We start from the raw sequence: 12,643 nt of genomic DNA, 5'->3' as shown, positions 1-12,643 counted from the left end.
GGCTAAGCGAGTAAATGTCCTATGTTCCTGCCCCGGTTGGGCCTAGGTCTCTTTTTCTGTGTTTCACACGTATTTCACCGACAGCAAAACTCTTGATATGTGAAAAGGTGAGATGTACTGTGGCCTGAACTACGCGTTAAACTGTAGGCGTATAAATGGTGCGCTAAGAGCCCTTCTCAGGTTGGCAGAAGGCAAGGTCATAATGCCTCCACTAGAAGTACCACACCGGTGGGATTCAAACAGCCCTCAGTGCGAGGACTGCTTCAGCTCAGGCAGTTAGCCAGAACCAGATTTCACTCTCTCCCTTTTCCTTAACTTCACCAGCAGCACAGATATAACTACACGTTACACTTGCTCATCACAGACGTGTGCTAGAGTAATTGAGCTTGAGACACAGTCTCGCAGTTCACTGGGAAAGGCGCCAAGCGATTGCGGAAGGCTTACTCTACAGCCTGGTCTTGGCCGTTAGTGCCAAAACGCCTTCCTTCTCTTCCTCTCCGTTTGTCGAGCTATCTGCGCTCTGACATTTCCACGCTACAAAATGTACTCACAGTTCTCTTTTACCGATATTTTCTCAAAGAAATAGAACTGCTTCCGGCACGTGTCGTGCTCTCTCTCTCTCTCTCTCTCTCTCTCACGCACACGCACGTACGCGGACGACACAGTTTACGGAATATTGTTTCTCTCCCATATTTACGTAGGAGACCTGAACCGATTTTGTTACCACCATGAAATATCGGTGTTGGTTGTTTAATGGTGTCTGTAAATCAGCTATTTCGTTTTCGATAGCACAAAGTAGTACTTTACTAATGCTTTTCGTATAGACAAGAGTACGATTTTCTTACGGATGTCAGTTGGAAGAGGAGGAGCCTGTACAAGAAGAGATGTTAAAAAAAATATTATTCACACCAAGTAATACGCGCGAAACTGTTTTACGCTATCAACTATCTTGGTCAACAACTCAGACAGGAAATTACGCATAAGTACCAAAAATGTTAAATAGTACACACACAAGATTTGTGAATGTATATCACAATGCAGAAGCAGATAACGCATCGTCGACTGATTGTTGAACCCAAATCTTTGTTCCTTATGCATTTATATTCGGTATATCAGGCTCGAATTAGTTTCGTACGATATTGCTTTAAATGATGTTTACGGACGTTGGCAAAAGTCATGAAAAATAATCCGCACTTTTTCGGGCAAAATAGTGTTAGTCTAGAAACAGGAAAAATGTGTTTGTGCAACTCTCTTAGGGAGGATAGTGACAAACTCATTACAGCAAAAATCTATAAGCCTATTGAATACTTTACCCAGGGAATTTTTGCATTTGTGGTTAGTATGCACAAATAAAACTCACCTGCAGGCAGAAGGATATAAGCGTCTCCTGTGTTGAAATTAGGCTTTACCCTTCTTCATAAAGGATAGCCAGTCAGCACTATCTTCAGTCTCGTCACACAGCAGCTACAATATTTGCTGTTGGAAATACGGAATCCGTTCTACGCGTTTGGATGTCAATGTAAATAAACTTCCTTGGACTTAATGTCGCAGCAGCCTAATTTTTTGGCTGCGTTACTAATGAGTCTCCTTAGTGGTATTTAATTTCAATGAGAATCAAAATGACTTCTTCTGTTGACTGTAGGCCCGCACGGAACATGCAATTAGCGCTCTACACGTTTGCACTGACACCACCTACACAGAAGAAGCGTAAAATTGAAAACACCCTCAATAAAAGACAGTTGACAACCCATACGAGGGTCACCGACTATGAGTTCAGCCCCTTAATACCTTAATGTTCCACGTGAAAATAGTTCGACATTAAAATGTGATTTCAGTCACACTTTCAGGACTGAACTTACCTCTGTGTCTAGCTATAATTCTCCAAAGAATGATGAGAATGTGTCATAAATAAAGACGCGAGCAGCAAGTCGCTCCAAAAGTATCCAGAACATTCAGAAAATGGCAGCACGTGTCAGAGGCATTGGTAGCTTCGTGTACAATCTGCACCTGCCGACACTGACGCTCAAAACAATTAACCTTTAATTTGATAGCGTCGCTTTGGTATAATGCGAATTTGGAACACACGGCATTAAGGGGCTAGAGTCGGAAAGTCGTTTTTAATCGCTCTGTGTAGGTAGTCAATAGATGGCAAAGACAGAAAATAAGTTGTGTGATAGGGCAATGCGTGCAGTTTGCTGTAAGCGAGTGGTTACTATAGTACATAGTTGTTTATTGACCAGTTGACATAACCGAGTACCAGTTAGAGCAGAGGCCACGGCGTTATAAAATACGCCTGCCAAGGTTTTCGTCGTTGACTCACCAGCATCTCCTTGAACGAGCCGGCGGTGTGTGCTCTCGTTAAGCGAAGTGTTATTCATTGCAGCCCTCCGTCACGTCGGGCCTAGTGCGACTGAAAGCTGCGATAGAGATCAAGGCGAAGTAGAGGCCACGGAGGCATCGGCGAGGGCCGGTGCAGATCCGGCGCACCCTTGCGAAGGACTCCCGCCAGATACCTCCTCGCCCCCCAGATTTTGACTCCGGGGAGTTCGAAGGTCACGGACGAAGGTGGTGGTGGCGGCGGCCGCGCGTTTGTGTGCACAAAGCTCTGGGTAGGGGCCAAGCTGCTATAAGCGTTCAGGCGGTCGCGATCGCAATGCTTTGCGAACCCGTAGCGTGTGCGGACGGCGGTGCGCCCGCCGCATCTCTAGTAGCGACCAGTGCGAGATACGCGCCGCCTTCGCGCCATGGAGTGTCTTAACCTGAACCTGCTGCTCCCCCCGGGCATGATGCAGAGGAGGAATTCCCAGTTTCAACGCAAGGTCTCCATCCGCATAGGTGAGCTCTGCGCATGCGCCGCTTTTCTTGCCTTGTTGCTGGTAGCCTTTTGGTGCTGCATGCTAAGGCTGAATTATTTTTTGTTTCCATTTTATCAAAAACTTTAATCAATCTCTTAATTATAGTAAAAATTATGTCTATATAATAGTTTTACCTTTTTATTTGCATAGTTTTTTGAAAAATACACCACCCTTATCGAAGAACTTCTGCTGTATGTACACGCACTTAATACAGTGTTGCTATTCAAGCGTCAGATCAATGTTGTCCTATTATTTTTGTGTGGAACAGTATGAAATAAGGTACATGAAGTGGTACACTACATTGTCTTGTAGATTGTTTTCTGAGATTGGCGACAGTGAAGCTGTTTCGCCTTTCTCGAATCAGGATCCGGTGGCAAGTCTGCAACATAATGTTCCAGCTTGTGTCTAGAATAAATTTTTGTGATTTTTAGATGGTCATGCCCGTTGCATAGCAACAAGGCAGTTTAATTCTAGAACTCCAGTGACAATTCGACGAAATGCACCATAGCTACCATAGCTATCATGAGCTGTCCTCGACTACATCGACAAAAATGTGCAATAATGGGGAAATACCATACTCTGTAGAGTGAAACATTTTGATTAGCTCTATCAGTTTCACCCATAAACTTGTAGTGATAAATGACTCTTGGCTGTTGAATTACTGTTAGTCTTTTCTGCTGATGTAATGCCACATTACATGTATAGTATCAAAGACTGTTGCCACCCTCAGCACGCTGTTGTCACACCATGAAGCCACTAGTATACTGACTTATCTGATTTCACGTGTGTACTTACGTTACAGCAAAACACAGAAAGGCACAATGTACCTGATTTTGTATGCATAAAGCTAATGTCCGTCTAAAAGGATGTATTTGAAGAGAGAGTCACTGAAGGATATTGGGCATGCAAATACTCATATTATCTTTAACTGTATTGATATGACTGTCTGAGAGAATATGTGAAGATTTATTTCTGTAATATATACGTCCACAGAGAAGTTATACTTACTCATCAACTAGAAGGATAGGCAGATTATCCATTTTCAACAAACCTAGTTGTCTCATACACACAGAATTTTGTTGACTCAACAGTGAGAGCCAAATGCTTTTTTAAACAATGGTATGCATAGGTTGGATAAAATATATACTAAAGTCATCTGTTTGAAGGTAGAATAATGAAGTAGTAAAATAAATTTTAGGCTTCTTTGCAAAAATCCTCTCTGAAGGATAACAGCCGTATCTAGGTTAAAGCTACTTTGACAACAGTTGTCGGAGGCCTTTTATTCGTATAACTCAGGGATAGTCAATCTTCTTTACCTACCGCTTACTTTTCTATATTACTAGTAACATATTCTAACCTCTCACCGGTTCCAAATTAATGATGATTTATATACTAGGGAATTTACTTTACTTTGTAGAATTTATTAAGCAGAGTTACACTAAGTTAAAACATATACTAATAATTACTTAGCAAAAACTTTGCCAAAATTTAATGGAGCTTATAAGCTACAGAATAATACATATCAGATTTATTATATAGGTCAGACAGAGTGGAAAGTTAAGATCCGCATTCGTGAACACTTACTCAACAAAGACGGCTAGAATTACAACCTTACTTAGTCATTACATGTAACAGATATAACCTTAAGAACCCCTGCTCCTGAAAAGTTTCTCTCTCTCTCTCTCTCTCTCTCTCTCTCTCTCTCTCTCTCTGTCTCTGTCTCCATTCCATCCTTTCAGTCCTGTCCGTGAATCCCAGCCAAAATTGTTATTTATGTATAATTTACCACTGTTGCCAACGTAAGTATTTACTTGAAGTTTGCAACATGTACCTGATTATATAAACGAGTATGAAATTTAAGACATATAAATTTGACAGAAAAGGATTTGTTTATCCCTTAAAATATTCAGCAACTCAAACTAAGAACTCAACAATTCTTTAAAACTTACTCCAAATAATGTTGATATATATTCTTTGTACTTGGAGATAGTGTTTTTGTTTTACTGTATGTTCTTTGCACCTAGCAATTTTCAGACACCATTTTTCTTTACAAAATATGACAGTTTACATGTGATGTGTTACGGCAGAGAAAGTAGCCTGTCACCACTGGAGTTATTCTATTTTACTTGTTTCTTTTCACCTTTAAATATACTCTTAGTCAAAAAACCTCCTCAAAACAATGTTCTTAAATAGTGCTTTTGTTTCTCCACCAGACAGTGCCACAAGTTACCCCCAAATCGTAACACAACACACACATAGGGCATACTAAAGCATGTAAATCCACCCGATGATGGACGTTTAAACCTTCCAAATGCGTTTTGGATTTAAATAAACGGTGACTGGTAACAGTAAACTTGGTTGTTTCATTCGATCGGCGAGACTTCATAAGTCAATCCTCCATCTCTGCTGAATATAGAAATTTTGCATACATTTGACTAGGTCTAAAAAATGTACCTATTAGAAAAATTTGAAATCTTTAAACTGTTTCATCTAAATTTAGAATAGTTGTTAAATGATCAACTTGCATTAAAAAGCAGACATTATTTTGATTGCATATTATGTATTATAAAATGTGAAAATTAACTCATTCCTTTTATATATTAGAACTGCTCTGATGTGAATGTCGTAGCACTGTTTTTTCCCTCAAATGTGTTATATACAACTCCTTTATATTACATATATGCAATCAAAATAGTGTCTGCTTTTTAATGCAAGTTGATCATTTAACAACTCTTGAATTTAGGTGAAATTGTTTATATATTTCAAATTAAAAGGTTCAACCTGTATTTAAAATAATCACGTACAATATGTACATTTCTGGACGTATCATGACATTATGCATCTATGAAGAAGATATTGACATTTCCTAAACAAGTACTAAGTAAGTTTCTGTAATATAGTTCTTATATTTCACATAAATATACAGCTAAGATCTAAAGATTTACAGTATCCCTAATTTCGTAGGTTTCTGAAGATGACACTTTAATTTGTCGAAACTGGTGAAGCATAATAAAAATATATTTGCGACTGACGACCAAATTTTATTGTGAAAAATATTTATTACAGTTACTGAAAATTACAGCCATGAATAAAATAATAAACTAATGAAAACGTTTCTAAAATCCTTCCGTCCACCATGAAAGCTGTAGTGGGTGGTAGGGACCAGTTTGACTACCAGTCAGATGATGAGCCGCGCACTTTCAGGGGGCCCCCTACTAAACTGCCTAATTAAAGCTCTGGAAATAAGAGATCATACATAAAAATTGCATGTATTTGATAGAACGTAAAGAATACATTCGACGCAATTCTAATCTATTAAACCACATTTTACGTATTACAATTTGGAAGGAGCGTTTTATTTTCCTGTCGTGCTCTACTATGGTCTGCTGTGCAGTTTTACGAACCTGAGGCACAATATTGTCATTTGAGCTTATGTCCTTGAAATTATTAATGATTTTTTAAAATTTATTTATTTATTTATTTTGGCTTGAAGCAACACTGAGTACACAGTCAGCAGTAGTTATAACTGTAGAGGATTAACATAAGACTTTGAGTTACGCTAAAACGACAGAGTAAGCGTAGCTTTATGGACAGTACAGTGTAATGAGGAGATTACATTACGCTGTTCTAATAATAATTTCATATGGAGTATCGATGGTAGGCAGTGCAAACCTCGAAACTCGATCTGTCTGTGAAAACCTCGTAATTCCAGTAAGCAGTAACTCCATTATCAAAGGGAGATTTGGAAGTATGTGGATTTCTATAATGTGTAAATCACTAGGTTTCTACTATAAAGTTACACATGTAGCAACACTGTCTGTATCACTTTATATATTTTTTTTAAGAAACAGTATTTGCTTCTTCTGTAATATTTAACAAATTGAAGTTTTCATTGTGTACTATCGGTACCTTATTCAAGATATTGGATGATCCGTTTGAGATGTCAGTAAACTAAAACACTGTATACAAGAAGCTATTCAAATTTATTGCTTGTTAATGGTACATACAAGCGGAGGAGAGTCTGGAGTTTGCGCCTGAAATTTCCGTCACAGCACAGTAGCACTCAACTCGTCGCCATTGCGAATGCGGCACACATCATATACCTCGCGTCCATGTTGCGCCACATGACGTGTAGCATTTCTGGAGTGATTCGCTGAAAGGCCGCCGTAATTTACGTCCGCAGGTTGGCCAGATTCTGTGGTCTTTGTGAATACACTGTTAACTTTTACACAGTCCCAAATAAAACAAAAAAGTAGGCATTATTCCGAGACTATTAGGAAGCCATATGATAGGTCCACCACGGTCGCACCAGCACCAGTTCCATTGTTCCAGCACTATGAGTGCCCAATGCGGTGGAGCTTCGTGCTGTTGATGGATAATGGTGCCAGTCAGCTCCTCCACAAAAAAAGAATAGGCCCGTAACGTTGTGCTGACGTATGAAAGCTCGCTGGGCCTATACGACAGTCGAAAATTTCACATACCGTATGACACATGGAGCGCGCTGTTGTAGCGTAATTACCATTTTCACTTAACAATCGAGACACACTGAGCGCATTAGCTAGTGCCATCTCCGTACAAATGTATTTATGAGCCGGCCGGTGTGGACGAGCGGCTCTAGGCGCTTCAGTCTTGAACCGCGCGACCGCTACGGTCGCAGGTTGGAATCCTACATCGGGCATGGATGTGTGCGATGTCCTTAGGTTAGTTAGGTTTAAGTAGTTCTAAGTTCTAGGGGCCTGATGACCTCAGATGTTAAGTCCCATAGTGTTCACAGCCATTTGAACCCATTTACTGCTGTCTACTATGTTTCGACGCATTCCTCTAAAATTTTCATTCATGATTTAATGTTTGACCCATTCAAATATGCCAGTTTTCTCATTCTCTCCTGCCGAAAATTTCACTGTTAGGTTTCAAGATTCCACCGCGAAGCACAACGTGTATCACTCTTTCCCAAGCGGCGTAATTCCACTTGTATGGCATGGGACATGTCTTGATTTGTTTTATCCTCAGTTCTAAACTTTATGATGTTGTTTGGCGACGCATTACACTTTTTAATGAGAGCTTAATCATTTATAATCAAATTCGAAACAGGTTCCACAAGACAGCGCCTGCGAGGGCGGGCAATTGTCAGTCCTGTTTGCCGAAAATTCGAGCTACAGTATGCGTTACCTCCACACATCTATGGAAGTAAAATAATTAATCTGAAAATATACAGGGTGTTACAAAAAGTGATGGCCAAACTTTCGGAAAAAGGTCCTCACAAGTAGCGCAAGAAAATGTTATGTGGACATAGATACGGACGCGCATTACCGTGCGACTGCTACGGTCGCAGGTTCGAATCCTGCCTCGGGCATGGATGTGTGTGATGTCCTTAGGTTAGTTAGGTTTAAGTAGTTCTAAGTTCTAGGGGACTGATGACCACAGCAGTTGAGTCCCATAGTGCTCAGAGCCATTTGAACCAATCGGACGCGCATTATTTTCACATTGGAGCTCATTTTCTGCTTCTCTTCATAATCACATTAATCATTGTAAAAACACACGAACAGAACTTAACAGCATTACAGGAAACGTTTTCTTACTGAAATGTTCAAAATTCTCTCTTGATTAATGTATGAAACGCTTTCCTAAATTAAATTTTCAAAATGCCTTTCTTTAGAAGTATACATGCATCAACCCGCAGTCGCATTGGATCCCTCGTGCTCTGATCCATTCCTGGAGAATAACGTGATCAACAAGGTTTGTCTGTCAACGTTTCGACCGGCATTATTTATGACTGTTGGGGCGCCATATTCTTCCACTCAGGCTCAACGGAGAAACTTACAAATGAGAATACTCGACCGGTTCTGCTAGAACATGTACCTTACGAGTGCGATAAAACATGTACTTAATGCACGGTAGAGCGGCTCGTCGTTTCGCTTAATGTTCGTAGGCTTCTAAATAACATACTCTGTGATAGATGGATAAGTAGAGGTGGCCAATTCCTTTGTCTTCACCCTATCCGGACCTGAACCCAGCAGGCATTTGGGCAGGTGGGAAATTCGAAAGCTCATTTGTACGGGACCCCGGCACACGATGTACAGAGTTTTCGTGCCCGTATTGTGGGAGGCTATGTAGGCAATTTCCCAGGGATACACCAGCGCATCCAGGGATTCTGTGCGACGGCGAGTTGATGCATGTATCCTTGCAAATGGGGGACATTGTGAATACCTCGTTTCGGAAAGTATTTCATACTATAACCAAAGGGTACGTTGAATATTTGATGTAAGAAAACGTTTCATATAACGATGGTACGTTCTGTTGCTGTGTGTAGAAAATGAGCTCTAACATGAAAGCAAAGCATTTCGGACCCATGTCCATGTAATACATATTCTTCCTCTACGTGTGAGTAATGTTTCCTAGAGTTTGCCCATACCTATTTGTCACACTCTGCATATGAGTACGTATTGCGTGGTGTTAAACTGTCGCTGACAGATGGACATGCTGATGGTAGGCCTGCTATCTTTCGAATTGTTGATCCCGGGCAGAAACTTCGAAAACTGCGCCCATATGGGTCAAATTCGATTATTTCCCCGGCACTTACAGTCTGTGAACAATTAAGTTGGCCCGCGCGGTCAGAGGCGCCATGTCACGAGTCGGGTGGCCACTCCCGCCGGAGGTTCGAGTCCTCCCTGGGGCATGGGTGTGTGTGTGTGTTGTTCTTAGCATAAGTTACTTTAAGTAGTGTGTAAGTCCAGGGACCGATGACCTCAGCAGTTTGGTCCCATAGGAATTCACACACATTTGAAAGTTGGCTGATACAAACAGCCCGCATCTCGTGGTCGTGCGGTAGCGTTCACGCTTCCCACGCCCGGGTTCCCGGGTTCGATTCCCGGCGGGGTCAGGGATTTTCTCTGCCTCGTGATGGCTGGGTGTTGTGTGATGTCCTTATGTTAGTTAGGTTTAAGTAGTTCTAAGTTCTAGGGGACTGATGACCATAGATGTTAAGTCCCATAGTGCTCAGAGCCATTTGAACCATTTTGATACAAACAAAATCATGACGAGTTAAAATAATCTTAGCAATTATAAATGATACAGATGTCTGTAAGTCGAAGTTCTGCAGTATCGAGATGCTACGGTATGTCTGGGAGGGCGGACATGTGGGGGTGCAGTTGGGTTTGCTGCGCACAGCTGTCTGGCGGGAGGGGCGTCGAATGCGATAGTCGATTGTCGTCGGCTTCTCATTGTCCATAGTGAAGAAGTATGGAAAATGTATGTATAGCACAGCGTCTACGCGTGCTTGGCACTGTTTTTTTTTTAATATGGAACTAACGGGACTACATAAGCCTCAGTTCTTAGTAATGAAATGTAACTGAGATTTATTAAAATATATTAACAGTCAGTCGAATTTCTCCAGACACAAAAAGGTCCGGATTTACTCCTCGTTGATGTATAACACACCCCTCCTCCGTGGACGCTCTCGTATGCCCTCAAAACTAGGACCGGACGTATGACAATCCTAACTGGATTGGCCGTGTGATAAACAATCAGCTAACGACGATTACACTGATACAACAGTTAAAACAATTATGATGCATTGTCATTACCGATTACAACCTTTTGCATTCATTTTCAGTTTCAAATTCAGATATACACTGTAAGACAAATAAAAACGATTCACCACGAAGTAGTTATACGAATGGGATGGAAATCGGCAGACAAGCATATGAATGCAATTTCCAAAAAACTGGATGATTTTTTTTCAAGAGAAAGATCTTCACACACTGAAAACGTCATTAACGCGTTGGTCCACCTCTGGCCCATACGCAAGCAGTTATTCTGTTTGGCATTGATTGACGCGAGTTATTTGATGTCATCCTGAGGGATATTGTACCGAATTCTGTCCAGTTGGCAAGTTAGATCGTCAAAATCACGAGATGTCTGGAGGGCCCTGTCCAGCTGCTCCAACGTTCTCCACTGGGGAGAGATACGGCGACCTTGCTGGCCAAGGCAAGGTTTGGCAAGCACAACGACAAACAGTAGAAATTCTCGTGTTTACGGGCGGGCGTTATCTTGCTGAAACGAAACCCAGGGCGGCTTGTCATGAAAGGCAACAAAACGGGGCATAGAATATCGTCGGCGTACCGCTGTGCTGTAAGGTTGCCGCGGACGACAACCAAAGGGATCCTGCCGTGAAAAAAATTGCACCCCAGACCACCACTCCTGGTTGCCAGGCTCCGGGGCGTCTCTACACAGATCTTCGCAGATCACCAGGGCTCATTTAGAAAACAATACTACTCCAGTCAATAAGATTCCATGCGGAAGATGTGTCTGGAGACATCCAGGACAGCAGTGAGATACGAACCTGGCTGTCGCCCGCCATACCATACGACAGCCGGCCGAAGTGGCCGAGCGGTTCTAGGCGTGGCCTGGGCATGGATGTGTGTGATGTCCTTAGGTTAGTTACGTTTAAGTAGTTCTATGTTCTAGGGGACTGATGACTTCATAAGTTAAGTCTCATAGTGTTCAGAGCCATTTTTTTGAACCACCCGACAACCACATCAATATAAATGATGTAATAACCGGTTTCCGCTTTTTACCAAGTCGTCATCATCTTCAGAACTATGATGTTTTAAAAGAATCGCCAATGCCAACATAATCATACAAATGATGATGATACCATTTGTGTAACCAAAACAACAACTTGATGTGTCCATAGTCATATTTCTAATATATTATAATTCTTTTCATTGTCTATAAAGTCATTTGTTTTACAGAAAGCTTTTTCTTGTACCCAAGATTCAACTGCAATTTAAAATTTATTTTCATGCCGTTCCCTAGTAGCTACCATGCTGTATATTGTTGAAAAAAGTTTTGCCAACGCTGAGATATTGTTTTAATTCAATCATATCCATGGAAAGCTCAGGAATTTTCTGTTTCCTGTTCTATATGAGTGACATCTGATCTGACTTCATACATGTGAGCATTCTCTTTGGCTTTCGTAAGTCCGTTGAGCATTATGAGACGGGTTACTATAACTATATTGCGCTCCGCGATAAGTTAAGTTCTTAAACAAGAAACAGAAATAAAAGAAATGGCACCTATATATTAATAATCACGTGAAGATAACGTATCATAGCATATATAATGCTCTAATGCCTTTTTAAAGATTAAAAATAGTAGAACGGAGCTTCTCTTGCTTATAAAAATACAGGCGCCATGAGAACAAGATCTTGAAAGCGTTTCAAACTTATAACAATAAATAATCAAATGATTAGTGTGTAGCACCGATTTACAAGAGCGTCCATACCTATTGGCAAGCCCCCTGCCTTCCCCCAGTTCTCAGGGAAAGGGGAAAAATATAGTGTATTCAGGAGTTTTTCTTCCAAGAAAACGATTTAAAAATCAGTATTACGCAGATTTTTAATATGATCAGACCTGAAAACTTTTAATGGCTAGTTACAAGTTGTAATTCGACTTCCAAATACTAAAAATACTCCGTACCCCCAAGTCTGAATGTCTGTCTTAGGGTTCCAAAAATATGGAAATAGTCTGGGGAGAGATCGGGACTGCATGGCGGATGTGCAAGGGATTCCTAGCGAAACTTCCGCAGTGTAGCCGAAACAACCTTCGCAACAGGCGGGCCCTTACACATCATAACAGTACGGATGTCTCCACATGCGATTCACCTATTTTTGGAGGCCTGAAGTAAAGACAAACGTCCCTGACCGTCGATTTGCTTCGGACGAAGAGGTGCACGCCGGAGTACAATCATGGTTCCGTAGGCAACGGCAAACATTTCTCTATGAAGG

General features: G+C 41.2%; 1 protein-coding gene across 4 annotated transcripts in view; it reads left to right on the top strand.

Moving 5' to 3' along the window:
- The window catches only part of LOC124789885 (6-phosphofructo-2-kinase/fructose-2,6-bisphosphatase 2), a 372,196-nt gene that overhangs the window by 293,041 nt on the left and 66,512 nt on the right, over nt 1–12,643 (top strand). Inside the window, exon 2 of one of the 4 annotated variants that reach the window (XM_047257404.1) lies at nt 2,384–2,835. The exons of the other annotated variants lie outside the window; for them this stretch is intronic. Within the exon in view, the coding sequence (XP_047113360.1) occupies nt 2,745–2,835 (91 nt within the window). The 5' untranslated portion in view covers nt 2,384–2,744. The remainder of the gene's footprint in view (nt 1–2,383; nt 2,836–12,643) is intronic. 4 annotated transcript variants of the gene reach the window in all.

This window comes from Schistocerca piceifrons, chromosome 3, assembly GCF_021461385.2.
Source record: "Schistocerca piceifrons isolate TAMUIC-IGC-003096 chromosome 3, iqSchPice1.1, whole genome shotgun sequence".
Lineage (NCBI taxonomy): Eukaryota > Metazoa > Arthropoda > Insecta > Orthoptera > Acrididae > Schistocerca > Schistocerca piceifrons.
This window is presented reverse-complemented; position numbering and strand designations above follow the sequence as displayed.